Source organism: Prionailurus viverrinus, chromosome D2 (genome assembly GCF_022837055.1).
Source record: "Prionailurus viverrinus isolate Anna chromosome D2, UM_Priviv_1.0, whole genome shotgun sequence".
Classification (NCBI taxonomy): Eukaryota; Metazoa; Chordata; class Mammalia; order Carnivora; family Felidae; genus Prionailurus; species Prionailurus viverrinus.
This window is the reverse complement of record NC_062571.1, coordinates 24,313,000-24,340,786: the sequence shown is the minus strand read 5'-3', so window position 1 is coordinate 24,340,786 and position 27,787 is coordinate 24,313,000. Positions and strand designations below refer to the sequence as shown.

At 41.5% G+C, this 27,787-nt stretch overlaps 1 protein-coding gene across 2 annotated transcripts in view; it reads right to left on the bottom strand.

Annotated features, from left to right (window-relative positions):
- ARID5B (AT-rich interaction domain 5B) overlaps nucleotides 1–27,787 on the bottom strand; it is a 181,068-nt gene that overhangs the window by 36,252 nt on the left and 117,029 nt on the right. Inside the window, exons 1-3 of one of the 2 annotated variants that reach the window (XM_047824407.1) lie at nucleotides 9,250–9,844; nucleotides 7,730–7,842; nucleotides 1,455–1,659 (exon numbers count right to left, since the gene is read on the bottom strand). In XM_047824407.1, coding sequence (XP_047680363.1) covers nucleotides 1,455–1,659; nucleotides 7,730–7,842; nucleotides 9,250–9,253 — 322 coding nt within the window. In that variant the 5' untranslated portion in view covers nucleotides 9,254–9,844. Of the gene's footprint in view, nucleotides 1–1,454; nucleotides 1,660–7,729; nucleotides 7,843–9,249; nucleotides 9,845–27,787 lie in introns of those variants that run through there. The other variant, XM_047824406.1, reaches the window with a different exon arrangement.

The window sequence follows — 27,787 nt, the reverse complement described above, 5'->3', positions numbered from 1 at the left end:
GAAGGCAGCACTCCATTAAGAACTCATACAGTATTTCACTAACGCGTGGTGCCTTGTAACGAGTAGGAAAACAAATATTTCACCCTAGAAGTAGCAGTGATAGAACACATCCAAGGGAAGGAAGATCCTCATTCACAGAAGAATGGAGTCCTTAGTTCTAGTCCCCTAACTTGTCTGTGTGATGTTACAAATACATACTTTTTTAAAACAGATTTCTCTTTGCAGGTTTGCATACGTTTACGCTGTTAAACGACTGTGCCCAACTGCTGGCAATCCTGTTTGTTTGTCCCAGACACCATGGAATGGGACTGCTATGGATTTGACTCTTTTACAAGAGGGGAAAATTGAATTTCAAGTAATTCCTTGGTAAGGGAAATGGAGAATAAAATTAAAATTAAAAAAAGAAAAGGCTCTTTGACACAACACGTTGGAAAAGCCTCACTGAACCTTGCACTATTTCAAAGCTATTGAGAGCCCTGCCTCGGCCTTGATTTAATCTGAACCAATGCATAATGCAACAAAGCTGTTCATAGTACATTAATTTTACTTCTATTTCAAGCAACCAGTTTTCAGACAAACATTGTAATCATTCGTAGTTATATAAGTTTATAATGGCTGCGAGTGCTCTCTTGCAATCAGTGCCAACTGCTATTAGGTATGTAAATTGTTATGTAAAACATACAGGTTTGACATTCTTCATCAAAATGACACATGGTTTTAATCTAGGAAGATACGTTTGGAGAAAATACGATTTCAAGCCAGGGGCTCATTGCTTTGTGTGCCATGAAATCCAGACAGAGGCAAAATATATATTCAGTTGTGAAATCAGGACCGGATCTGGGTTCCTTCTCTTTTTCTATGGAATTCTGCTCAGCTATGAGTTTCCTTTTCTAGTTAAAAATTTATTACGATGCTTAAAATGTGCATGTAAAAGTAGTTCAAAATCGGGCTTTCGGTTCAAATCTGTGTCTTTCATGTTTCCTCTGAAGTCAGGTTTTTGTTATCTCTTAACAAATTTGGGGCTTAGGAAATATGTTTTCTCTTTCTGATTGTTTTGTCCACCTTTAAATGTCCTCCTCTTAAAAGCCGTCTTTTCACAGGCAACATCTGTGCCCGATAAAGCGACGTCATATTATTATCTCAGAAGAAAGGCGTGACAGACACTCAAGATTGACAAAACAGAAAATGAGAAACTTTCAACATGTCTATTTCCAGTCATAATCAGTGGATTCAAGCCTATAAATATCTCACTGCAACTGCCCCAGAAGGGAACAATGTAGCGGAAAGAGGCAGGGAGAAACATTCCTGGCCTGGATGATTTGTAGATTTAGTATAAACACAGAGAGCATCATCCCCAGATTAGGATTTCGACATAATCCTGAGTCAAAACTGTTTTCCAGTTTAAAGCATACGAGTAGTGTTGATATTTCAGAGATGAAAACAAGCATACTTACTCTGTTTAAAACCTAAATAGGGTATTCGCTCTATTGGCGTCTTCCTTTCTTTCATGTATTTATAAAGTGCCACCAGGAAAGCCTGTTCATCTGCCCTGCACTCTTCGCCAATGGCAACCTTTGGTTTTTCTTCATTTGAGACTTTTTTACAGTTATTATGGTTGTTCTTCGGCTTGGACAAGGCTGACCTGGCCTCACATTTCACCTGGAAAAAGGGGGGGAAAATATGCCACATCAAATTAAGTACAGCCTCAGGATGCTTACAAAGACACAGCCAGTGACAGCTTGCACTGTGTGGGAAGGGTGAACCAGTAAATTATCCTTGTCCTGAAGTAGCTTTTTAAAGGCAACACTGCATATGAATGGTCTCACACCACAGGGTAGTAAATTTCTGTAAAGGGCCAGGTAGTAAATAGTGCAGGCTTTTGGGCCAGAGAGTCTCTGTTGGAACTACTCAACTCTAGCACGAAAGCAGTCACGGACATATAAACTAATGGGTATGGCTATGTTCCAATAAAACTTTATTTATAGAAACATGTGGTAAGGGGGCCATGGTCTGCCCAACTGTGCCAACCTCTGTTGGAGTCCTTACAAGTATGTTGATACGATTCCAGAAACAGTGTTTGCATCTGGCTGGACCATTCTTTTGCCTCCTTATACACTTTATTTTCTCAAGGGGCATCAGCTGTTAATGTCATTGAACAAAATGTGTCTTTTTAATATATAGTCCCGTATTTTGCACTTTGTATCAACGTGAAGTGTATTACTTCTTCATAGTAAACTTATCTTGTTGCTAATGTTTCCAGCAACCTGAAAAAACACGTCACCACCAGCGGATGTCGGCATCAGGAACACCAGCAAAGTCTCTACTGTCTGTCACCTGAGGGTGATGCCCAGATGCACCCTCAGTAGGTAACAAAAGGTCCCACTCTTTAATGAGGGCTTCTTGTTTTTCAGTCAGCTCTGAGAATGCTGAAGATGCTAACTTGGCAAAGGCAAGAGTAGAGGTCAGCTAAAAACCAAAGAAGAGTTAAGTGGAAAGAGCCATGATTAGAGAATAAATGGCAGTAAATGTGCCAGATGTTCTTGCTTCCACACTCTAGGGCAAATATGGAACTCGGCAACCTGAGTGGCTAACCTAAGGTCCCCTCCCCACCGCCATGTTCTACAAGAGGCCTCTGATGGGTGTTAAATATAACGCTAAGTTGCTGAGCTATTTTAATTGTAAAAAGGGGAAGTACAAAGGGTCAGACTTTGAGTTCAAATGTGCCCATGGGGAATGTGTACAGTTCGATATTCTTCACATCTCCAGATCTCACATCGGAGAGAAGAGGGCTGGGGAATTGTTATGAACAAAAATGTCCCACATATTTGACATTGTTTTCCATTTCAGATTTTTGAGCCTTCTTTTTCTTCCCCTTCAGAGTCTCCTTCCCAGGCATTAAGAATATAAAAGCCTATGCTCATCTATAAAAGGGGATGGTGGCCTCCTGTGCACAGGGGTTTTCTTCACGTTGTTCTCTTAAGGGAATATGCGAGGTTAATATCTTCAGACTGGTTCTGGAAAAAATAAAACTTCCTGTACAACTGATTCGACTGGGCCCCTAGATAAGATTATAATTTTTAAGGGGCTGGTGGAAATGGGATTAAAATAGTTTTCCACGTAGAATTTTTACCGACAGTATTTTCAAACCTTAGTACTTTGCCACATTATATTATGGCGAGCATCCTGTGAAAATTTATGTTGTCATCAGTTTTCACTGCCAAATTTTCGATGCAGTCTACAGTTCTGATGAAATCTATAATTTAATGGCTTTTTGAAATCATAAAATCATTCCAGTTTTTATCTGGATTGCCCTGGGCCTTTTGCGAGTGTGTACTATGTAGCCAGGCTCCATTCTAAGCCCTTTTTAGGTATTATCTCATTTTATGCCCATAATTCTAATGAGGCACGTTGTTATTCTCCTGTTAGAGATGAGGGGACTGAGGTACAGAGGTGATGAGTAACAGGTAAAAGATCATGTCCAAGTTAGTAAGTGGTGAGTTTGGGATTGAGCTCTAGGGCCTGTGGTATCAAACACTATGATTTACTGACACTCAGAAAAAAAAATTAAATCGATAGTCAAAACGCACTTGCAATTAAAAGCATATCTTATTAGTGGGTGTCACAAAACATACAGCTTAGAAATATGATCTATCAAATAAGGAACAAAAGATGAAACTAGATGGTTTCCAAAGTATGAAACCAAAGGGCTCCGTTCCTTCTATTGTATATCGAGCAAAGGGAAGGAAACCAGTATCCACTGAGCCCTGGCAGTGAGCTGGATACGGTGCTGTGGTCTCACACAGTCTCCTGAATGTTCGTTCGTAACAATCAGAAATAACAATCATAGATTAGCTCCACTTTACAGTTGAGGAAAATGAAGCTCAGTGAGGTTATGTATTTTGTTACTTGGCGCATGGGGGGCAGAACTCTGGGTATGGACTCAGGTCTGCCTCACTCCAAATCCCAGTTTTGCCCAAACAGGAGTAGATACAAGATTTGCATATAAAACAGGCTGAGTCTTAAATGTGAAGCAATAATGGGCCATATATATATATATATATATATATATATATATATATATTATTAGATCAGAAGCACCACTATTAAGGGAGTATGAGGTTTCCTTCTGTGTCTAGATGGCCGCCTAACCTTGTGCCTCAACTGTGCAGAAACACCCAGAAACAGAAGGAAAGCATGGCGGAGGTGCACAACCCAGGCCCAGAGTCATTCAGACTCCCTGCTTTGTAGAAAAGTCTCCTGGGAAAGCCAGGCTGCCACCTCCTGAACTCCATCCTGAACCTCAGTGGGCATCCCAGCAGGTCTCTCCTTGCAGGGGTGGGGGGAGGGGCACACATAGGCTTTGTAAGAAGTGAACAGTGGTTTCCTTTCTCAGACTCGCTCCATACATTTCTTGAGTTAACATAAGAGCCCCTTAGGCTATTATCCCATTTCTGGGTAGGACCTGGCCAAGTTACTTTCCACATTTTTCTCACATTTACCCCAAATATTCTCATTTTAACTTAACATTTTAATCTATTGCAGTTCCAATAGGAGCTAGTCTTCATGTTGACCTTGAGAATGCCTAGTCTTTTGATGGTGACAGTTAATTACTCGATCTGTTTTTCCAACCTGAACACCTTATACTTGTTGAGTTCACTAAGAGCTTTGGGGTTTCTAAAGTGATTGAGGAAGTGCTAATTAAAGAATCCACATTTAATGTTTTCAATGAACCACCACCTATTTGATATTAACCACATCCTTTCACTGGCCTGAGTTATAACTGATCCAGCCTTCAACTGGGGCAGCAAGATGTGATGAACCAGCAAGAAAGAAGAGCCACAGTCTCATTTGGATTTGTCACTGACTTGGTAGGAGACCCTCATGTTCTTCCTCAGTAACGCAGGAAGGATAATCCCTGGGGGTCCCTGGGGGTTTGAGGACCAAACTGGATGAAAAATATTGAAGATAATGAAAGTATCACCTTTGTGAACTATCAAGAGGATGTTCCTGATTTAAATGTAAGAACATATGGCACACCATGGCTTCCCTTCTTTTGTTCCTTTTAGAATCTAACCACCTGTTATATACTTCTGGCCTTTCGAAGGGGCTTACAGAATGTGAAGACTTATTTGCCTCTTATTGGTGGAGGCCTTCCACTAGAGGCCTGGACTGAGAGGGATTTTCTTGCACAGATCACCGTATGAACAGGCTTGGGCCCCCCTCTGCTGCCATAATACGATACTAGGGAAACAGCAGGATTTGGTTGGACACTTTCAAGACATCCTCAGAGAACCGGTAGCCTCTTCCCGTGTGTCTTTTGCTGTCTTTGGAAAGCCATGAAATTCTCCGTCCCTTAGAAAACAGTCTTGCAAAGCTGGTTTTTATGTTCTCATTGAGAGAGTGCAAATTTTTGATGGCGACAGGCAAATGGCTGCCATTGTTCTTCCAGCCATGCACACAACAGATCCAGGAGGTTCTTCCTCTAGAGAGCTTAGTGGGGTGTAGCTGCACGAAGCTGGGATTTATCCATAGTTAGAAATGGTCTGTTTGAGACACTTTTGTAAAACTCAGTCACATAGGTCTTGGTCATAAGGCCAAACTGTCACTTGAAACACTGCTTCCAGTCCAGCAAGTGATCAGACGGTCACAGGCTGTGGTTTCCATTCCAGTGTTTCATGAGGAAAGACTCCTTGAAGACATAAATGCCTCTCTAGTGGTTGTTCTGGGCCCAGACGTGGCTTGTTCATTCTGTAGAGACTTTACATCTGTCTGTTGGTGCCAAGAGACAAGCCCACCATACTTCATACCTATTCATCTCTTTCTTCTAGTAGAACTGATCTTGCCAGGCCCGTTGAAAGCAGCCAAGGCAAAACTGTAATCCAAGAGTCTGAGGAGAGCTGGGTGTTTAGACCAGTCCACCAGTGGGAGAGTGACCCACCTCCTTGTAAAGATACTGAATGGAAGCACTGGTGGGAGGGGGTGGAAAGGGTCACTTAGAAAACCCAGGTTTGACCACTATCCCTCCTAGGAAGTCAGTGAACATCGCATACAGAGCAGGTTTGTGTTCTCTTCGGTTTTGTGGATCCTAGTGTGAGTCTTGAGCTGCCTTCCATGGTGAGAAATATTGGAGGTGCTGTTCTTTCAGATCAGTTTGTAGGAGTTTTGTAAAATTCCCAGAGGCATACTTCCTTAGTAGCTCCAAATGACATGGGAAGAAGCTTCATCCTGCTGGGCTCAGGTACAGAACATACTGGGGTAAACACATGATGTCACCTTGGAGGTATGAGGCAGGGTGCCAACATGAGACACTGGCAGTGCAAACTCTGTGCAATGCAAAGATCCTAAAACCTTCTTGCTTCATTCTATGGTATCTTGCAAACCACATCACAGGGAATAAACTGTTCCTGCTGACATTCTTCAAGACTATGGAAGCTGATAGGCAGTTCTAGGGCTGAGATGTCCAAATTACTAGAGAGTGTCATTCTTGGTACCCACGTGCACTCATTTGCAGAAGGTTAAATAAGCAGAACAAAAATAACTTTAGGGAAAGACAGATCTGTTTTTAGACAGAAAATACACATTTCTACTGGCTGATCTCTTTTTAACCCTTTGCATTCTTGGAAGCATGAAGAAACCCTAACAGGAAGGTCATCAGAACTTCCTGATATAACAACCACCTGCTAAAAATAAGATTTATAAACTGTGAATGTCTCAGATTTGCTTCCATTACACTGGGAAGAGGCTTGGCACATGTGGCAGAAAAATAGTAGACTGTCAAACCCAGAGCCGAATTCATATTTTTCTACAGCAGCATCTTCCAAATTCACCACTAGCCAAAATGGTCCATTTTCATACACTTAGTCCTTGAATCTGGAAACATAATATCAGTTGAAATCTGGCCTTCAATTCAAGTCCTAAAGGGGTTAATGCTGTCTTTGGCACAGAATCAACACCTAAGTATGAGCACCCAGTAAACAGAACCGTGCAAATCTGACCAACCACCCCCACAAAAGTCAAAAGAGTGAGTCTAAAAATATGAAGTGACACTTCACCCCTCATCGTGCTCAGTCCCTCAGGTGTGCACTTTCCAGACTCCACGGAACTCTTTGGCAAAATGGGCCTGCTCCCGGAAAAAGAGTTTAGCATTTGTATTTTCCTTCTGCGTTACTGGAGATCTTTAAAAAGACATAAATGTATATATGGCTGCATGTGTACGTGTAACTCTTTTGCTATGTAGGTAAATATCTTCAGTTTTAATCTAAGGTAAATTAGAGGTGACTTTGGGAAAAAAATCACTAAAAAGCTTAATTCTAGACATTTCTAATTTCATCCTCTGTTAATCTCTGAAACATATTTAGATGAACACGTTCAGAAAGAGGATGGTTCAGCTTGGTCTATTTTTGACACAAGCAGAGTAAACTATGTCATTGTGTCACCTACTATGAAATCTCAGCTTCAATGACGTGGGCGCTTAATCATCTGTCCTTTACCCAACCGGCCAGCCTGGGAGGTGGGAAGCCTTTCTGTTGACTAATCAAAATGCCTCCACTCCCCCCTCCCCCAGCCACACAGGGGAGAGGAGGTGGCGGGAACAGACACAGAGGGCTGTGAATACCAAAGTCAGATTCTCCACTAAAAACTGCCATCAAGACACAAGAGCAGAGAGATAAAGAGAAAGGAAAAATAAAAAGATGCAGCCAAATGGATACCAGGGAGCAAATGACCCTACCTTGGCAACAGCTTTGCCGTCGGAATTGTTGTTAGAATCTTTAACACCACTGAACGAATCTCTTCTCTGTGGGCATGGCTTCTTTTTGCGTGGTCTGCCTTTAAGGTTTGGCGCTGAAAACAAATGAAGAACAAATTGATGTACATTTTCATGTGCGTGGGCTTCCTTAAGAAAGACCATGAGTGTTACTACAGCGGTGCCCTCTAAACTGTTCAGAGAAACGTACGCATCTCATTTTATGCTCCTCTCTCTGACGGGCCGCATCTTGGTAGACTCTACAGTTCTGTACATGCTTCCCCAAGCGAATCTAATGCACGTTAACATGTCTAATCAGTGTAAATAAAATGAAGCTCTCCGCTCTCAAGGACAATGGTAAGGAAAAGGCACTTCCCTACTGTTAGAAAATAAACATGTTGAGCTGAAAGTCAACCCGAAGCCAGGCTCGGAGATTAGTCTTTGTTTTGTTTTGTATCTGTTTTTCAGAAACCTAGGTGAAATGCAAGCCCACTGTGGTATCATAGTAATGTCCCGTTTGAAAACCTCTCTCTTCAAAAGTGGAGACATGAGCAGTTTCTTAAATTATGATACAAATAAGTTGATATGATACAAATGAGTAGAGAGAGAGAGCTATAGAAAGAACATTCATAGTTAACAATCCAAAAAATATTCTTACAAGTATTTACTAATAATATTGCGACCAGCATGTTTCCAATCTCAACAAATCTGGCTGATACATTTAAATCAGCATGCTCTCTTTTTCCTTCTCAATGTAGTAAGATATCGAGAGTTATTTAAAATAACTTCCAAAGATCACACTGGGGCTAGCCTGATTCTGTGAAGATTATACTTTTTGAAAGCCACAGACAAGGTGCAAAGCAGAGTTCTATTTCATCCTTGATGTTGAGCCTGAACCCCTTTAAGATCCATACAGAAAGCAGGGGGGAAAAAAGGCTGCTGTTTACCTAGTGCTCGGACTGTCCGGCATCAGCTTTCATATTTAGCTTCATCAGTCACGCAAGTCAAGCAAAATTAAAACAAACCGTGAAACAAGCAGCCCTTGAACGGTTCCAAACTAGTGAATTGTACCCTGAGCAGTTTTTCCCAGCCCTTTCGAGGTACCCGCGCTTTTTTTTATTGCTTAAAGATAGGATTACGACGGTGCCAATCTGAACCACTGGAACGCTCTTAATTGTTGTTAATCTTACATCACACATTTAACCAGTGGTTTTAGGACATTTTACACTCTGCTCCTCAACATGACTCCCACGCCCTCGCTTTTCTACCGTGGATAACAGTTGTGCTGTTGATAAAGCCCAGAAGAGCAGAGCTGCCTTTCTAGCCCGGCAAAAGTTTAAAAAGTGGCTGTGGGGCTCTGGCTCCCCCTCCCAAACCCGTTCCCCTCTCTTCTCCCCCCCACCCCAGACGGGTGTCCAGAAGTCCACCCCCGAAAGCCAGCCTGGAATTATCACAGGTAAACACCCTCGCAGACAAAAATCAAGCAAAGAGAAAGTAGCGATTACCCATTCCAGTCGACAAACATCTGCCTGAGGATGTCTGTGCTCATGAAAGCTACAGCATGTGACTGCTTCCCGGCCACGTCCCTGGAAGTCTTGACTTGGTGTGGATGTCAGCTTCCCTCCCAATGCGAACGCAAGTGCAAGCTGCCAGGCTCAGCGCTGTGCTTACGACTCCCCTCCCCCGGCAGCTCCATTACTCATGTAAACACACAGCAGTGACTAGCACGGAGTGTGTGGGATGAGCTCTGAGGACTTTGCCGAGTTGCCAGACTGGCAGGGAGGGCTCTGCTCTCTCCCCCTCCCTGCACTGCCTTGGTGATTTCATCGGGCCTGTGTTGTGGATCCTGACCTCCTGCTCTCCTGTCACAGCCTAATGCCACCTTCCATGAACTGCCCGGGTCCTCAGCCTGGAGCCAGGGCGTGGACTATTTTGGTGTCGCGCAGAAGTGTTTCCACAACGACTTAAGTGCTAAGACTTTAATGACCGCGAGGGAATGATGTACTTTCATGTCCCTTATCAAAATAATAGCCTAGCAGAAAGCTGACAGAGAGACAAACAGAACTTAGGGTAGGTCTGAGACATTTCATTAAAAGCAACAAAACAATATCGCCTCCGTTCTCAGATTTGTTAACTATGGTCTCTCCTTCCTAACATTTTGGCAAAAAAAGACCTCCAAAACATTTAAACCTAAAAGCATTTATTTCCAGAAGAGCTTTCAAATCCCAAAGGCCTTTTAGATAGAACTTGTACTGAACAGGCTGTTTTAAATAAAGGCAAAGGTTCCGGGAACCGACAATAAAGTCATCCTCAAATCGGGTCTATTTTCTCCATTCTTTGAGCTGTTTTCAGAACCCAGAAAAGCACATGTGCCCTTCCCCAACAGATTCTGAGAATCGTAAATTTAGAACAGGCTAGCACCTAATATTCTGGTCACACAAACTTAAACTCTCAATGGGATTTGATCAAGAGAAAAAGCCTTTTGTTCCTAATGAGGCAAGTCGCTGACATTTCAGGTAGGCTGGGCAAATCCCACCAATCACTCAAGCCTCAAACTCAAATATCTCTTCTCCTTTCCCCTCTGCCCTCCTTTTTCTGACTTTCTCTCATGGAAGGTATCACTGTATTCTTTGTACTTTAGTTGGGTTTTATGGCTTATTATTATCCTAAATTGGAGAGTCCTTAAGGGCAGGACCATGTCAGACTCATCTCTCACCTGCCCAGCACACACCCAGGAGGCGGCATTACATAATATAAATCTGTTGAATGAATAAGTGACTAATGGAAATAAAGATGCCCACATGTAACTCCTTCAAGTCTTCGAGCCGGACCCACACACTTGGCCTTGTGCATACCTGTCATGTTGGGCACCTGTAAACCTCTGCTCGCCTTTACTATTTACACTTGAGCTCTGGGAACATAACCCAATGACCAGGAAGTTTGCTCTGGGAATTGAGACTGAAAACCTAAGGCCTTTGGTTCCCGATGACTGTTAAGCCTTTGTGTCTGGCATCTTAGATGAACTGTGATCTTGTACCCAGTGTAACCAGTGCCCTGATGAGCAGATGTTCAAAGTCCCAGGGAGAACAGAGCATGCAGAACTGGATGGGAGCCCCCATAACACAATTTGAAACCTTTTAGATCCATAAGACCCTGGGCAAAGCTTTGGGACCGAGGAACTGACTTTTGGGGGTGGGGGGAGTAAAAATTCTGGTCCCTGGGCTACTTTTGTTTTTCTTACAGAGTCAAGAAAACAAATCATTTGCAAGGGAAGTGAGTGAAAACAAATGCTTTATGGTGTGGTGGTGTTCAGGAGTGCGGGAGGCCAGCAGTACACTTATTGATAGCATAAATGGGTCTAGTTAGATCCACTACGGAACAAACTAGTGTGAAGCAATAAATGCTCGGTTACTTTTGCATGTGTATATAATCCATGCTCATTCACAGAATTCAGTCAATGTTTTCAATATTACACATGAATAATAACAATAGCTGGTATTTATTGTGCACTTTCTCTGTGCCAGTCAGCACTTTGCATACAATACTCATTTAAAATTCACAGCAAACCAACGGGAAGGCACCATTATTACCCCCATTTTCCAGACCAGGAAACTGAGACAGCGATGGAATTAGTTGTTTTAGGTCATGCAACTGGTTACTGGTAACAGGATCCAACGCGGGCAACTGGACTTTATCCAACATCCCTGCTTTAAGTAACTTCTAACAGACACACACACTCAGTCTGTCTCATAATGAGATATTTATATTATTAACTTGGGCCGGCAGTCACCAGGGAGCTTTCCCTAAATGAAAACAGTCAAATACCATGACACGGTACAAGGGAACTAAAAGCCCATCTCAGGCAGCAAACAGCATCCTCCAGACTTGAGGCAGGGTAGGGTCCCCATCAATCCTGACTCAGCAGTAGGTGACAGACTTCCACTAAAGCCGCAGAGTTCCAATAAAACTTCGTGTGCCACGCACATCATCCCTTTGCAGGGGGCCACTGACTATTCTGCCCACTGCAGAAGAACAGTGAAAGATCTCTGTGGTTTAAAAAAAGAAAATCTTTCCTCTCTGACTGCCCATCTGTTCCTCTTACTCAGGGCCATGAAATTAACAAGTATTCACCTTTGTGAAGTCACTGCTATTTCTATAGGCATTAATCCCAGGAGAGTCGGCAACCGGCCACTTTGACATCTCATCCACGTGTTTTGTCTTCTCCTTTTTTAAAACTCATTCAAATATCAATAAAATATAGCTTTCTTAAAGACAATATAGCAAAACAAGGTTTTTGTTTGTTTGTTTTCTTAAAGCGTCTAAAGTTCAGAGTTTCCAGGCATTCATTTATATATTCACTTCTCTATGGGTTTTGCCAAAGTTATGTGTCAGGACAGCACAGGTGTGGGAAACTTTCAGCTCAACCCCAACCCTTGAAATAATAATAATAAAACAAAGGAAATGTAACCAGTTACTGGCAAAGTAAATTGCTTTTGGCTTAAACGTCCCTGTTTTTTTTCTACTGTGTTCTTCCTGTCATGACCGTCTCTCTTTTTTTATAACATTTATGCTCTTGGAAATACCACGAAGATAAACTGCTATAAAAGCTGGATTGACTCATCAGTTAACAACTCTTTCTTCTCATTTTGCAGAGACGATTTTGTTGCCAGCGCAGCTCCATATTCTCTCGAGAAATTCTTTGTGAGCTTCCACTTAGAGATAGGACTTGCTTGTTGGTGGGGGACTGCAATTAGGAGGATGGAAAACCAGGCATCATTTTCTTAAGAGTCTGACCCCCTAGGGTCAATATCTAGAGGAAGTTGGCAGAGCGTTAACTCACTTGATTTGCAAGTTGTGCGTGCGTGTCCGCACTTGGGGTGTGTGTGTGTGTGTGTGTGTGTGTGTGTGTGTGTGTGTGTTTTAAACACCAAACACAAGCCAGAAAACTAAAGTCCACTGACTGATGCATTAGGGACTGAGAAACATTGGTCCATGTATAATGCACATTGCTGATAATACTTTGCATTTCTGTAATGCCTTTCCTCTGAGGATCTCAATTCTCTGCTACATTTTCTTTGTAGACAATAATCTTAAAATACTCTGGCAAGTTTCAGCATGGAGCTTTGCTCTTGCTGGAAAAAAAATACCCTAATTTAGTTATCATTTACTGTGTTCTATTTTCAATGTTTCCCTTTTGACTATTTAGAAACTTCCTCTTTCACTACAACAAAAATAGGATGAGTGTTTTTAAAGTTATTAATGTATGACTAAAAGATTCAGAAACCAAGAATGGCAGAAAGCTTGATCAGAGCCACTCCTGAAATTTATGGGTGTAATAAAGGAGAGCCATTTCACAGATAATCTCTTATAGAATTTCAGTTTTCAAATACTTGGAAAAAAAGAAAAGAAAAACAGAAGCTCTCAGCCCTCGTTTTGGCTTTAGCTTACAGCCAACATTTTTATTTTAAAAATTCATAAATGATACCCTTAAATGTTTGTTTCAAATCCACAGCATTTCCATACACTCACTACCCCGCACCTAATAGAGCGGTGCCAGGAATCTGTGGTTGCTAGTACTTAACGTCTGTTAATTAGCTGAATCTTTCTGTGAATTCACAGGGCGTTAATTACATATAGATTTAAAAATTTTCAAGTTTACTTTTATTCTGTTTTCCTATAAACAATCTTCTAGGCCCAACAGGAATGTTGGAGAAGCAACTGTGTTATATAAGAAACAAGCACCCGGGACCACAGACCAGCAAAACTCTATCTTGTGTGGTGTCCTAACCTTAAATGATGACTTCAAAGCAATAGGCAAGGTAAAACAAAAAAACAAACAAACCAAAACACTGCAAGAATGCTATCGCTTTCTGTAACTGTTCTGACAGTTCCCTTTTCAAGAGTAATTTTTTTTTCTTAAATAAAGCCATGAAATGGGGCGCCTGGGTGGCGCAGTCGGTTGAGTGTCCGACTTCAGCCAGGTCCCGATCTCGCCATCTGTGAGTTCGAGCCCCTCGTCAGGCTCTGGGCTGATGGCTCAGAGCCTGGAGCCTGTTTCCGTTTCTGTCTCCCTCTCTCTCTGCCCCTCCCCCGTTCATGCTCTCTTTCTCTGTCCCAAAAATAAATAAAAACGTTGAAAAAAATTTTTTTAAAAATAAAGCCATGAAAAATAATAATTTAGAGTCATGAACCGAGACTAGACCTGGCCGCAGATGCTCTCACTCTCAAATATCCCCAAGACCACACAGCCCTGAACAGCGAAGGCTGCACCTGCCCCAGAGGGATGATCACACTGCCACTCTGGATGTCATGGCCGCCTTGAGTTTCCAAGTGTGCTTTAGACCTGGTGTGGTTTGGACCACAGTGTCCATAAAAACAATTTAGCATTTCCAATGCACTACACTCTCTCAGAACCCAGATCCACTTCCACCTCCTGTGAAGGGTGAGCAGTGATGTTGTTAGAAAGGGGGGGTGGGGGGAAGACATGAAGCAGACTTTACATGAGGTCCAACCACTTTGGCTCTTGGTCAAAATCACTGAGATCCCCACGAGTCACTAATGAGAGTGGAATGTATTAGTGCGTTTGTCATACCTGGACTGCTTTGGCGGCTTAAGTCCAAAACAGCCATGGACTTCATTGACTGCTCAACAAACCATGTACGTAAACACTCTTGTAATCCCTTCCAAAACATGCCCGTCTTACTCATTCTTTGTTTCATACTTGTGAATGCTGCAGCAATTGTTAATGCCCCTGATCAAAGTTTTAGTAATTTCATAGGCATGTGATTTGCATAGCTATTTCCTGATCCGCCTTCTCTCTGCCCTGGAGGTCTTCATTTCTCAGAAACATTTAAAAACACAGATTATTTGACTTATCCCCTTCCCCCACCCTATAAACGGAACTCGATTTGCTAGCTCATCTGTATTGCTAATTGGTTTGAAAGCATGTGACTCCACGCATTCTTGCCATTAAAACACAAGCAAACCTCTTTTTTAGTCAGGTTTTACCAGCAGTGACAGGCAGATTTCTATCTTTATTTCCCCTCTGTGTCTTGAGGGGGAGAGAAATTTAAATGCCCAAATGTTATCTCTATATTATTCTGAAACAATGTAGTGAGTTCCAAAGGAATGCAGAAATGTTCTAGAAGTATAGAATAGGCTTGTCTACAAGGGCCTTGGCAAAGAAGAAAGGGATTACAGACACTTTTCACTACCACTTGCAGAATGAGAGGAAAATCTGGGAGTGAAATCAAGGTGCGGAGTGAAGAGAGATTCTGGGTTTTCAGAAGACGGACTTTCTAAGGAGAGAATTCTGGAAATAGGGAAGAAAATGGAAATCCATGCTTGACCTTTCAAACTCTCACCTTCCCTTTGGTTTGTTCTGGCTAGGCCCAGTATCCTTCATGGAAACCATTCTCAGCGAAAGGTCCCCTTCAGGACCTGCTGAAGGGGCAGAGGGGGTGGCTCCCAGGTGTCCCACAAATGTTTGTCTCTGAGGGTATGAGATCTATGTACCATGGCATCAGGAGCCAATGGAAGACTCTTTTGCCTTCAAAGTACGAAATTTACAATTCTGTAAAGAAACATCAGAGCAGGGCTGCCTTGGTGGCTCAGTCGGGTAAGTGTCCGACTCTTGGTTTTGGCTCAGGTCATGATCTTGTGGTTTTGTGGGTTTGAGCCCCACATTGAGCTCTGTGCCGACAGCGCGGAGCCTGCTTGGGATTCTCTCTCCCCTTTCCTCTGCCCCTGCCCCACTCGTGCTGTGTGTGTCTCTTTCCGGATGAATAAACTTAAAAAAAGAAAAAGAAAAAGAAACATCAGGGCAGAGTGGATGCCTGAGGACTTAGCTTGGTACACGGAGTACAGGTGGTGGTGTGGTCCAGGTGTTACTACTGAGCACAAAAGGTCTGATTTCTTGCCCCCAGCTGCAAGATCTTGTCATGAAGTCAGGTCTCGTCATGAAGTGGCAAACCCAGCAAAACCAAAAAGGGCCTCTAAAAATGCCACAGGGTCTCAAACTTCTACTTTCACATCTACCCAGCAACTCATTTCTCCTGCTATAGTCTTCTCCCTGGATGCCTGGTGCCCACGGTCCCTTTTTCAGGCCCTGGGTCCCAGCCTCCTCTCTTAATGGAGAAGACCATGTTGGGTGTTGAGGAAAAACCTGCATGAAAGCTGTTAATAATTAGATGAAGTGCATTGTTTCAATGCTTACTATGTACTTTTTCTTAAGATTTTGAAATAACTTATGTTTCCATTTTTTGAAAACTATTCCATGAACAGATTTAGTTGTTCTTTGTATGATTGTCTGTAAGAATAGAATATTAATTTAAGATACTTGTTTTTTTTTTAAGTTTTAGGCTATTTTAAAGATCCAGTCTGAAAATACTTCTTAAGGACATTTTGATTTCTATAATTTATGAAATGTATAAAGAAAGGACCTCTTAAACATAGAGACTTTTTGTCTCTGTCTCTCTTTTTTCTTTTTGTTACAACCAATAGACCCGCTCATTCTAGTACATGATTGATATGTTCTGTGGTGTTACTATTGAGCATGACAGCACAGAAGTGAAAGTTACATGTTTTGTGTTGAACAGCCTTGCAAGGGGCAGCAAATATCAGAGCAGTTTTTAAACTCTCTATAAACAGAACATTCTTGGTCAGCCATTTCTCCAGGTTTGGAAATGAGATATTCCATTTTCAACATTGAGGATAATTGATTTGCTACATCTCTCAAGAAAACATTCCCTACTTGGAAATAAGTAAAAGAGACATTGTGTGTGTGTGTGTGTGTGTGTGTGTGTGTGTGTGTGTGTGTGAGTGCATGTGTGGTTTAGCATGGAGGTATTTAACTTTGTCAGACTTGGACTAATATGTTATGAGAGACATTTCAGGTTTTCAAACACATACACATAAGAAAAAGTAAAAGGTCATCAAGTAATAGGCTTCCAATCTCTTTTTTAAAAGATCCCAAAAGGAATTTGTACTTAAAAGGGATTTTTCACTTTCTTTATGCTTTTTCTATCTTTCAGAAAGAATAATTGAAAAAGGATAGTCTCTTACTTAAAAAATAAAAAAAAAGATGACTATTGTAGTTTGTCTGAGACTTACACATTTTTCTTTCTCACATTAAGCCTTCCCATCCCTTTTTCCCTTTCCAAGCTACCAGTGGCATCTCTGAGCTTCATTTGTTTGTGGGTACATACAAGCCCCAATACCAGAAAACGACTTCAATCGCTCTCCTGCGATACCAAGGAACTCCTAGACCCACGGCAGAGAACAGTGTGTGTGTTGGAGCAGAGTGGAGTGAGGGTCCAGAATGAGGACAGCAAGGGTCTGGGCTGTGCGTGTAGAGTCAGGGCAAGCTAGAGTGCTCCGTCAGTGGGAGTGGGTGTGTGTCACCTTCTGGAGAAACACAGATAACTACATCAGAAATCCTAATGTAAATCTTACGATGAACAAGAAGAGTACGCAGAAGAGGTTAGAACTGCTTCTCATTTTTTTTCAGTGTAAGAAAAAAATGTTTCTATAACTGTTTAGAGCTGCTCTATGTAACACAGTCACCTCTAGCCACGTGGGGCTACTGAGCACTGGAAATATGTCCAGTACAAAGCTAAGACTTTCCATGAGCATAAAATACACACTGGATTTCCAGGACAATATATAAAATGTAAAATATCTCATTAGTGACATTTTATAGATTACATATCAAAATGATATGTTGAAGATACTGGATTAAATAAAATACATTATTAAAATAATTCTACCTGTTTCTTTGTACCTTTTGAAATGAGGTTACTAGAAAATTTTAAGTTACATGTGGCTTGCATTATCTTTCTTTTGGGGGATGCTGGTTCAGTCAGTTCAATGTCATGATTATAGATACGTCCTTGGAAATGTGTTAAAGAGTAGACAGAACAAGATTAACATCTGAAGCGGGAATAATCAGCAAGAGCGTTGATTCAAAGTTTCAGTGAAATTTAGGGTTTTATTTGCTGTTATATGCAGGAGAGTCATACACAGATGTTAGTATCTGAGAATTTTGCTGAACCTGAGGTGTTTCCTTAGTAAAATTCAGATCTGGTAATCATTGACTCAAGGTTACTCAATGGCCCCAGTGAAGATATTATTTCATTAACTTCCTTAACTAATATGTCAAAGCAAATGTTAAGCTTGACAGGACACTTGGGGAGAAGAGGGAAGAGACAGAGAAAAAGAGAAGCTGTCTAATTATTAATTTTACTAACTGTTCTCTCCAGCTACCAATGTGGGTTGGGTGTAATGTAAGCCATTTGCAAACTGAGTAAGAGAAAATAGATCTTCAGTGATTTCAGCTAGTTGTTAGGTGGAATCTTCTTAACCACAAATTGTTGAATAAATTCATGGTCTGGCTGTGTTTTTCTTTTTGGAGATTGCATTTGCAAGTAAGAAAAGCGATCAGATATAGTCAGTCCTCAAGTCAACCAAGGGCATGGCCTTCTTGGCTTTCCCAAGGTGCTTCAACTCCCATGGTTTTATACAACAAAAAGTGAGATTATTCATTGAAGACAAGCACTCCAATAAACCCAGAAAAGCTGACAGAACAAAAAGGTCTGAACTCTAGGGGGCAGAGGAGGAGACACATTCTTTCCCCATTCATTCTTAGCACTAGGAGCCTCTGGGGTGTCACTCTAAGAAGACAGCAGCTGCCCAGTGGCCACCTGGCGCCATGTCCCAGCCTCTCAAATAACTGGTCACAGTAGCTGAAATCAAAGCCTATTCGCTCCACCCCTCACCTTTGGATTCCTGTTGCAGCAACAACACAGAAACAGAACTAGCAGTTAACAGCTCTCCAAATACAACAGGCCAATCAAAGGGCTACACATCCACCTGGATTCTTTTATGGAACCTTACCCCCCCCCCCCTTTTAGGGTTCCCATTGTAAAAATAAAAGAACAGCAATGGCAGCAATGGAAATAAGCTTAGGAAATATTTTCTTTTCTTAGAAGGCAAGAGTTGCTATAGCTCTTAAGGCAGTAACATGCAGAGAGATTAAGACCAAATCCCTGCAAAAGCAACAAATTGTGCAGTGAATATTATACGTTCTCCTGTGTGGTACCTATAACATTTTTAAAACGAAGTTATCTGGCAGATTCCACCTTCATCCAGTGAAGCAGTCTGCACACCTCTGGTATGTTTCTAATATCTAACTTTAGCAGTATTTGTCTTTGTCCTCCAAACTTTTTTATAGCACATGGTATGCATATTTCAGCATCCAACATTATTAACTCATGACCAACTGTCAGTTGATGGTTATCTAACACATGGGGTCTCCAAAAAAGGATCCTTATTTGGGCAAAAGCTCTTGTCTGCACCAGTCTGTCTATATTTCCCCTCAGAAGAACTTTATTTGGATTATTATTCGTTGTTCGTGGAAACTCAGAGGCTGCATGTGTGGCAATCGGAAGGCGGGGAAATAAATCCTTAGCAAGTTAAAAACACTTAGCTGATATTAAAACCATTTCTAGCTTTGTTAGCTTGAAAGTAAACTCTTGGTTGCCCTCTTGTGGTGAATCTATGTCATGTGGTGGGAAGACCATAAAAACCCAGAAACTAACAGAGTTTAATCAAATACAGGTAAGAACATTCATCCTTGACAGAAACACTCACAAATCACAACCTTATGTAGCTGTATATGTTTTAGAATGTACATTTAGCAGCCCTCCCATGCAGAGGGGATGGAGGTGGGGGACAGGGGTTAGGAGGGGGTGACTCATAATATGGAAATTAGAACTGTCATCCTAGTATACAATGACTTCACTATGTTTACTACCATAACTCTTATATATGTGGCAAATTGATCTTTATGAGATTTAGAAACGTCAAAAAAATCATACCCACATTTTAAAAGTTCCTTCATAACCAAAAATAGACTGATGTTCCAACTGGTTTGGAATTATAGGAACCAAGGAAAGAAGTCTGAATAATTCCCTAATATGGAAGAAAATCACTTTAAAAAAATAAGGAAAAGTTTATTTGTTTTTGACAATAGGCAACATATGGAAACTTGGAATTTACAGAACCAAGTATAGGTACACAGTTCATTCGTATCCTCTAAAGATAAAATTTTATAAAAGTCTGAACTCCAAATTTAATAAATGGTTGGTTACTCAATTTGGTGTTTAATTTTAATTTTTAAAAACAGCATTTAAAATTTCTGCTGTATGCTTTTTCGACAATTTCCTGCCTAACAGGCCCATCCCCACAAAGCAAACAAACCTGGTATTAAAACAGACTGAGCAGCTTAAGAAAAAGCTGGGGGCAAAGTACATAAGAACATAAACTATTTTTCATCATATTACTAGCAAATGTACCATTTCCCTTTTTATGTGTCTTCTCTTCAGATAAAAGCCGCTCCTCTAACCTGCATTAACGAAAATGCTCTGTATTTCTAATATGAGTTTAATACGAGTTTAGGGGCAGAGTAATGTAACTTGGCTTTTCCACTCATACGTGGAAATTCAGTTTTGCAACAACAGTTGTTTGGGTCTGTCTTTGAATTAGCAAAGTTCTTAAAGTAATTTTACTATAAAATTAAACAGCTGTGAGTTCTTTAGCAAACATGATGATTCTTGTTCTTCTTTGTACTATTGTGCAAGCTCGAATACCCTTTCTTTCATGTCTTTTTATACCAAAATGAATTCCCTAGTTAGCTTTGTTTAGCTTAAAAAAAAATAATATTAAAGAAGGGGGAGGGATTTGCTGACCTCTGAAATCCATCAGAATTTAAGCAGAGGGCGTTTACACAAGGTGCACACTCAAAAGGGCTTTTGTTTCATTCCTATTATGGAATGGAAAATTATATTCTGTTCCGATATAAAGCTAATCTGTGTGCACAACGAAGCTGTTTGCCAATATTCCTGTGGAGCAAGGCATCTTATGCCTATTTTGCAGATGAGAAAATCGAAACCTCGAGAAATGGTAAGGAGGCAAGAAATGAAGACATTCATAGAGGCTGGAATTAAATTTAGAATTTGACTCCTAGCCCAGGACTCTAACCACGTGAGGGCTCTGACTCTTTGGAATCAACAGAAGAGCAATTTTAAAACATTCTTTTGACATTATTAACCACAGCCTCAGGGCTCAGGGAAGTGGGGGTGGGGGCGGAGCCTGGAAACAATGCAGAGCTGCTAGGTGACAGCCTCTTGCAACATGACTAATAAAATGGGTTACTTGATCCATACTGCTATATATTCCAGGAATGTTCAGAGGCTTAATGATTCCCTTTGTATCTTGAAAAATTAAAATCTAGATTTGAGGGCTAGTGTAGATGACCTCCTAAAATGCAGAGTCAGAGAATCATTACAAGACATTAATTAAGTATAGGGGCATCTGGGTGGCTCAGTAGGTTGAGCTTCTGACTCTTGATTTCAGCTCAGATCATGATTTCATGGTTCACGGGATCGAGCCCCACATCAGGCTCTGAGCTGATAGTGTGGAGCCTGCTTGAGATTCTCTCTCCGTTTCTCTGCCTCTGCCCTGCTTGCACACACACTCTCTCTCTCTGTCTCAAAATAAATAAACTTAAAAAAAAAAAAAAGACATGAAGTATAGAAAGTGGTTCTTGGCTTTTCACATGAATTTGGAGCCAAAGATCATTGCTAGGAGTTGGTGAATCCACAGATGTTATGACTGCAGAATTCTTCATTCAAGAAACTTATAAAGTGTTGGAATTCCCAAGTTTAAGAAGAACCTCAGCTACCACTAATCCAAAGTCTTGTTTTACACATCAGAAAAGGGAGGCCCAGAGAGTCTGCAATTTTGTCTGAAGTCACACAGCTAGTGGCAGAGCTGTGATAGACACTGGCGTCTGTTGGCTGCGTGGGATCAGCAGCAGTGACTTACCAGCAGATGGCTTTTCAATGGGCCCTGATTACCTCCTCTTGGGTCTCTGCAGGGCGAGCTCTGTCATCCCAGAGCACATTACTAAAACACACTTCCCAAGGAATTGCAATTAATAAAGTCAAATGGGAGCTGACAAGGACATTCCCACTGTGTTCAAATGCCAAAACATACAACTGAGAAAGCTCACTTGGAGTGCACAGCCTGTGGGTCCTCCTGGCGAAACTTCTGTGTACCACATAGAAAGTGTGCTCAGACCCAAATGGGAGGGACTAAGAGGCAAGCACGTGGGAAGCCATCGGGGCAATACTCCAGCATTTGGCATCAGTGCCTGCCACCTGCTTGCTTTCGTTGGGCTGTGCTGAAGAACGAAGGGGGCCTCCTTGGTTGAGGAAAGGCCTGGGGAATTCAGGACTTTCAGGGGTCCGGAGAATGGACCACAGCAGACCTTGCTTTGGAGTGACCTCGCCCTATCTTCCAACAATTAACAAATGCCTTAGAGGTTGCAAGCACCTCTCATGGCTTCACCCCTGCGTACCCATGCTCACAGGCTTCCCTCTGATGATACCCTTCCTTCTTCACCCTTGTCCTTCTTGCTCCAACTCTTACTTTTTCTCCTAGACCAGCACTGGGCATCACACCCACTAAAAAGTGTCCTTATTCTCCTCACCTCTAGCTGGAGGAGGAACCATTTGTCAGTAGCTTCGACATCAAGCATGCTTCTACCCTAGGCCCTATCATCCCATATTCAACTTGTAGGTCTCTCTCCCTCACCAGACTCTGTCTTGGTCACTGTAATATCGCTATAGTAGGTGCTCAATAGATGTTCACTGAACAAGTAACTCTCTCTGTACTGTATTCTGAAAGCCCTGTCTGGTACTTGGTAAGAGTCTAATAAATGTTTATTAAACCGAACTCCTGATCCCACTGGAGAAAATAAACAACCTCTGAAGAGGGCAAGATGGCTGGGTTATCCCTGGTGGCTCACCTTCCTGTCTGTAGCACCTTCCACTGGTCACAATTACAATTAATAAAGAGAAAGCGTGTATCCCCACATTATGTAACTCTGAGACCCAGCTTTGTCAATCACTTAAATGCTTAACAGGCCCTATCTGTGAATCTATAGATCTGACCTGGTTTGCCAAACTCTCCAACCCACAGAGATGCTGGCTCTCCTGGAGAACCCTCAACAGGGAAGAAATCAGTGACACCTAAGAGAAATTAAGTTCCCTGGGGAAGATAAGATGGCAGCCTGCCTAGTGAGAATTACTTTTTAAGGAACCCCATCCCTGCAAAGCTGCCTAAAAAAATGTGCCTTCAGACAAAAGTCGGGGCAAATCCATAATGTAGAGATTAAATTTAAATTCCAATAAAGATTTTTAACAAAGGGATCAATAGAATAGGAGATTGATCTTCAGTTAAAAGTTCCCAGTAATGGGATAGTCCAGAAATTTCATAAATAATGCTTTTATCTTGATTGCAAAATAATCCCCTGCCACAAAAACAAGGCGAATCAAGGTAGGAAATTGTTCAGTGGGAATTAAAATGTCACACTTTACACAGAATAAAGCATTGCAATCACCAGGAAAACACACATTGCAAATGTGTTAACACAAAATTACATACATCACTTAATTATATAAGCGCATAGCTCCGAGTAACCCATTAGCTAAACATGTCGGGCTGCGGTTGAATATATACATGCAATATTTTTAGCACAGAGGGGATGTAACTATGTCAGGCCTGGCACCATAAAGCCTGAGATGGCAAGTGCTATTAAACTGAGATGCAATCATGTTGAAAAGGAAACATGAACAAACAGCAGACAATTGAGAAGAAAATACAGTGAGCTTGTGTTCTACTACATGTGCTTTCCAAAACCTTATATAACTATTCATTGTCTATTTCGTCTGGCTTGCATCCCGGGTTTGTTCTATGCTATACTAATTTTATAATAATAAACTGCTACACCAGTCTTATGAAATCACGCACGCAGAGAGGTTGCAGATGACATTACATCTGATTATCTTCGCCAGCAAAGGACACTGTTCTGAAATTAAACACAGTCTCATGCAAAATAATCTACTTTGTTTAAAAGTCCCCTAGAGTTTGCTTCTGAAAAAGCGATACAGCGTCTCTCCTTTCATCTCCAAAACACTGGCGAAGTTGGTGAAATTGCTGCTGGATCCAGAAGTTTCACAAGGAGGTAAAGAGGGCCCTTGGAAAGCAGGTAGCTGTGCATTTACTTCACAGACCAGGCAATCATATGACCCTAGGCAAATCATCAGCTCTCTCTGGGGTTGAATACGCTCATTTATCAAAATGGGACTCTATCTCTATCTTGCAAGGTTAGGAATTGCAGACAAAGACTATAAATGAGATAAAATGAAACAACATGTCTGGCACATTATTCGGGACCTAGAAGACACTAATTAGTGGTGGATGCCATTATTATTACTATTACTGCATACACACTATCATATGCACAGACACAAGGAAATCGTGCATCACTTCAAGCTTTTTGAGAGGCCAGTGATTCTCCAGTGGGAGAGTTATTGATACTCTGGATACACCTGAACCTTCAGCACAGAGATAAGCACCTTACAGAACCCAAGAATAAGGAATAAATACAATGAAAGCTAGAAGATCATTTGACACAAGCCCTGGGTATACCTCATTGGAGGCTGACTCCTGTCTACTCTGGCAGAGCCTTTCATCATAGAGGCAATAAGTAGGTTGTTAAAAGAGGAGAACATGTCTTGGTAATAATGGATTCTAGGTTTTAGACCACTTTATATCTCCAAAGAAAAAGTCAAGTCAGGAAATTACCACACAGTAAAGTGTTGCCTAAGTAGAATCAAAAAAACATTGAGATGAAAATAAAAAGGAGACTATGCTAAGTACCTTCATTCTCTGCATTAATTGCTGAACATTTCTGAGGCCCCCAGGCTCAGCAGGATCCCCTATATCTTGGAATCACCATACAGAGGACTCTGCACATTGTAGGAGCTCGAGAAATAGACACAAAATTGAATGGAATTGAATATGGCAGGCCAAGAAGAAAAGCAATCTATTGTTTATGGCTGTCCCAGTACACACGAATCTATGGGAAGGTTTAAACCCAGGCAGGGTGCAAAGTTTTTCCTCTGGAGTTTCTATAAGAACATTTCCCTGAATCAAATCTTGGTTTAAACAAGGCCATTATGTGGCCAAAGGGAAGAGTAGATTCCATCCATATGAAAGTCATGGAAGGCCACTTAGGGGGAAACAAGAGTCACTTAAGAAGAAGCAGTTGAGGTCCTGATTTCTTACTGACCGAACCAAGTCCTGGTTTTGCTTCTAACATGTACTATTTGTTGACTCAATAAATATTTGTTGCATTGCCAGCATATGCCTGACCTTGTGCTAGTCCAGCTGGGGATAAAACAAAGAAGGTCACACAGTTCTTGGCTTTAAGGAGTTTACATTTTCATTGAATTTGCATAAGTATACTCACTCACCAGGCCTGGTTCCTCATCTATAACACTAGGGGTTTATTAAACAAGACTGGTGCATGGGCCAAATCTGCCTGGTACCATAGTTTACTTAGCTTGCACAGTTTTTTGTTTGTTTGTTTGTCTCTTTCTTTTTAATCATTATCATCAATCTAAAGTCATGAGATTTTCACATAGAAATCAGCATGTCTAACTTTTCTTAGAGAGTTGAGAGATCTGACAACACTGGCCTCCTTTCCACAGAGTAGGGATCCACTGCTTCTGATTTCTTACAGACCTCACCTGCCCTTCTTCCTCTGTGCTCCCTGCTGACACCTCTGGAACCTGAGTTTGTGCCCTCTGATCTGGAAGCTCACTTAGATTTTCATTTCAAATAAGGTATGATTGTGAGAGCCAGCCAATGGTAGAAATCAGTAGCCTGCAAAGAAGAGGTAGCTCCTGATTAACCTATGTTCTTTACCTAGTGGTCTCAGGCCAAAGGTTACAAGATCCAAAAGTGGGGTTACTAGAGGAGGTATTATTATCCTTCCTCTTAAGAGTTTTCCAAAACTTCATTACCTTCACATGCATTTGGAATTAGGTAGAAAGCAGTCCTGCCTGAAGGCAGAAAAGCGTAGCAAGCCTCACTTAAAGGTTTCTCTTATATTTTACATATCCCCCCTTGCATGTGTCCAAGATGAATAGGACATTGCAGTGAGTCTCCAAGGATGCCAGACCAGTTCTCATTACTCTTAAATGAGTATTTGCTGTATTTTCTCTTCATTCATTTTTAGACCCTTTGCGCTCCAAAAATGCTTCTTGATGGTTGCTAGGCAACTATTGTTGAATACATGGAAGAGGCATTAATTGTGTGAACACTTTCAAAAAACAGGGGGAAAATTGTTTAAAACTGAGGACGCTGCCTTACCTAAAATAAAGCATTTCCTCCTTAGTCCTGGCTTCTGTCTGTTAGGGGGTAAGATGATTCACCATAAATTACTCCCCTACTCTCTGTCTCTTCCATCATCCCTCTTCAGCCCCCCACTCAAATATGTAAATCGCCTTCTCTTCAAGTCTCACTCCCAGGATAACCAGGACTTGTCTTATTAAATATTCTCTGCTTTCCTGTTGTGTGGTTCCACACTGACCACATTTTCCCTGACATGTGTATTTCATACTTGAATATCCTCAGGGCAGGACAGCTTGTGGCTCGTCACTTATTACATCTAGCTTTAGAACCCACTAAACTTATCATATAGTGATCGTCTCTTTCTCTGACCCAAATGGAAACAGCAAGAACTCTTCTATTTTCCACATCAAAGACTAAGCTTTCTGCTGATGCCAAATGCTCTGTGTTTCTTACCAGTAAACGCAGACTTCATTTTATAGTGTTTTGCCTGCACTTTTTTTTTTTTGACATTCCAAAGTCATGATCAAGCTACAAAGACATAGACTTCCATAAATTGAGTCAAACGTCTAAACTAAACAAAGGTAGAACTTGTGGCAATATGATCTCCCTGTTTCGTTGGATATTAAGTGAAGAAAAATAATTTTCCATCAGAGTCCTAAGGGCAAACTAGGCTAACTGCATACTCTTTCCACTACATGGTTCACACAGGTAACTTAGTTTCATCATCTGTAAAATGGAGAAGATGATTCAGGGCTCAGAATAATGCCTGGAACAGAGTGAATGGCACATAGCAGCATCAACATCAGTACCACTACCACCACTATTATGATGATGATTATTTCTGGGTCTTAGATTTGTCTTCCCACCATTTCTTGGCCATATATTCTCATCGTGGTTAATTCTAATCAAAGATTGTGTCTTTCCAGGGTGCCTGAGTGGCTCAGTGGGTTGAACGTCCAACTCCTGGATTTCTCTGGATTTTTGGCTCATGTCATAATCTCACAGTTCATGAGATCGAGTCCCATGTCAGGGTCTGGGCTGGGTCAGCTTGGGATTCTCTCTCTCCCTCTCTCTCTTCCCCTCCTCGGCTTGTGCATGCATGGGTGTGCACTCTCCCTCTCTCAAAATAAATAAATAAACTTAAAAAAAAAGATTACATCTTTCCTATGAAATCAATTTTGAAATATACTGAGGATAATAGACTTAAACACAAAGAAAAAAACAGAGGTTGTTATCAGAGATAAAATTATATTAAAGTAAAAAATATGATAGTAAACCTTCAAGTTGACTTTTGGAAAGCCACAAAGAGAGGGCATGGTGGAACTGAGAGCAGTCTACACAGTATGTGCGAGCATTAGGGTGGTGGGAGGGCAGAAGGAGAAAGAAAATAGATGCAAGAACATCATGATTCTGGAATATTCTGGACAGATCAATCCTAGGCCTCTCTGTGTCCCTATTGCCAACTCAGACTGTCCCACAAGCAATTCTGGACAGCAGATATCTGTTGACTTAGGTGACTCGTGGTACACACTGTCAATCTCTAAGAAGTGTTTCCTGCTCGGCACCGTGCTAAAAGCTTTACGTGCAGCATTTCACTTAATCCTCATATGATATCCCCTTGAGGCGGTTAATATCATTAACATCAACTGAAGAATTAGATGAGAAAACTGAAGCACAGACAGGTAAAGGAATTGGCCAGGAGCACAAGGGAGGTAGGTAGCAGTGAGTGGGGACTGAGACCCAGACCCAGGTGTCCTCAGAATTCAACCTCCTGGTGCC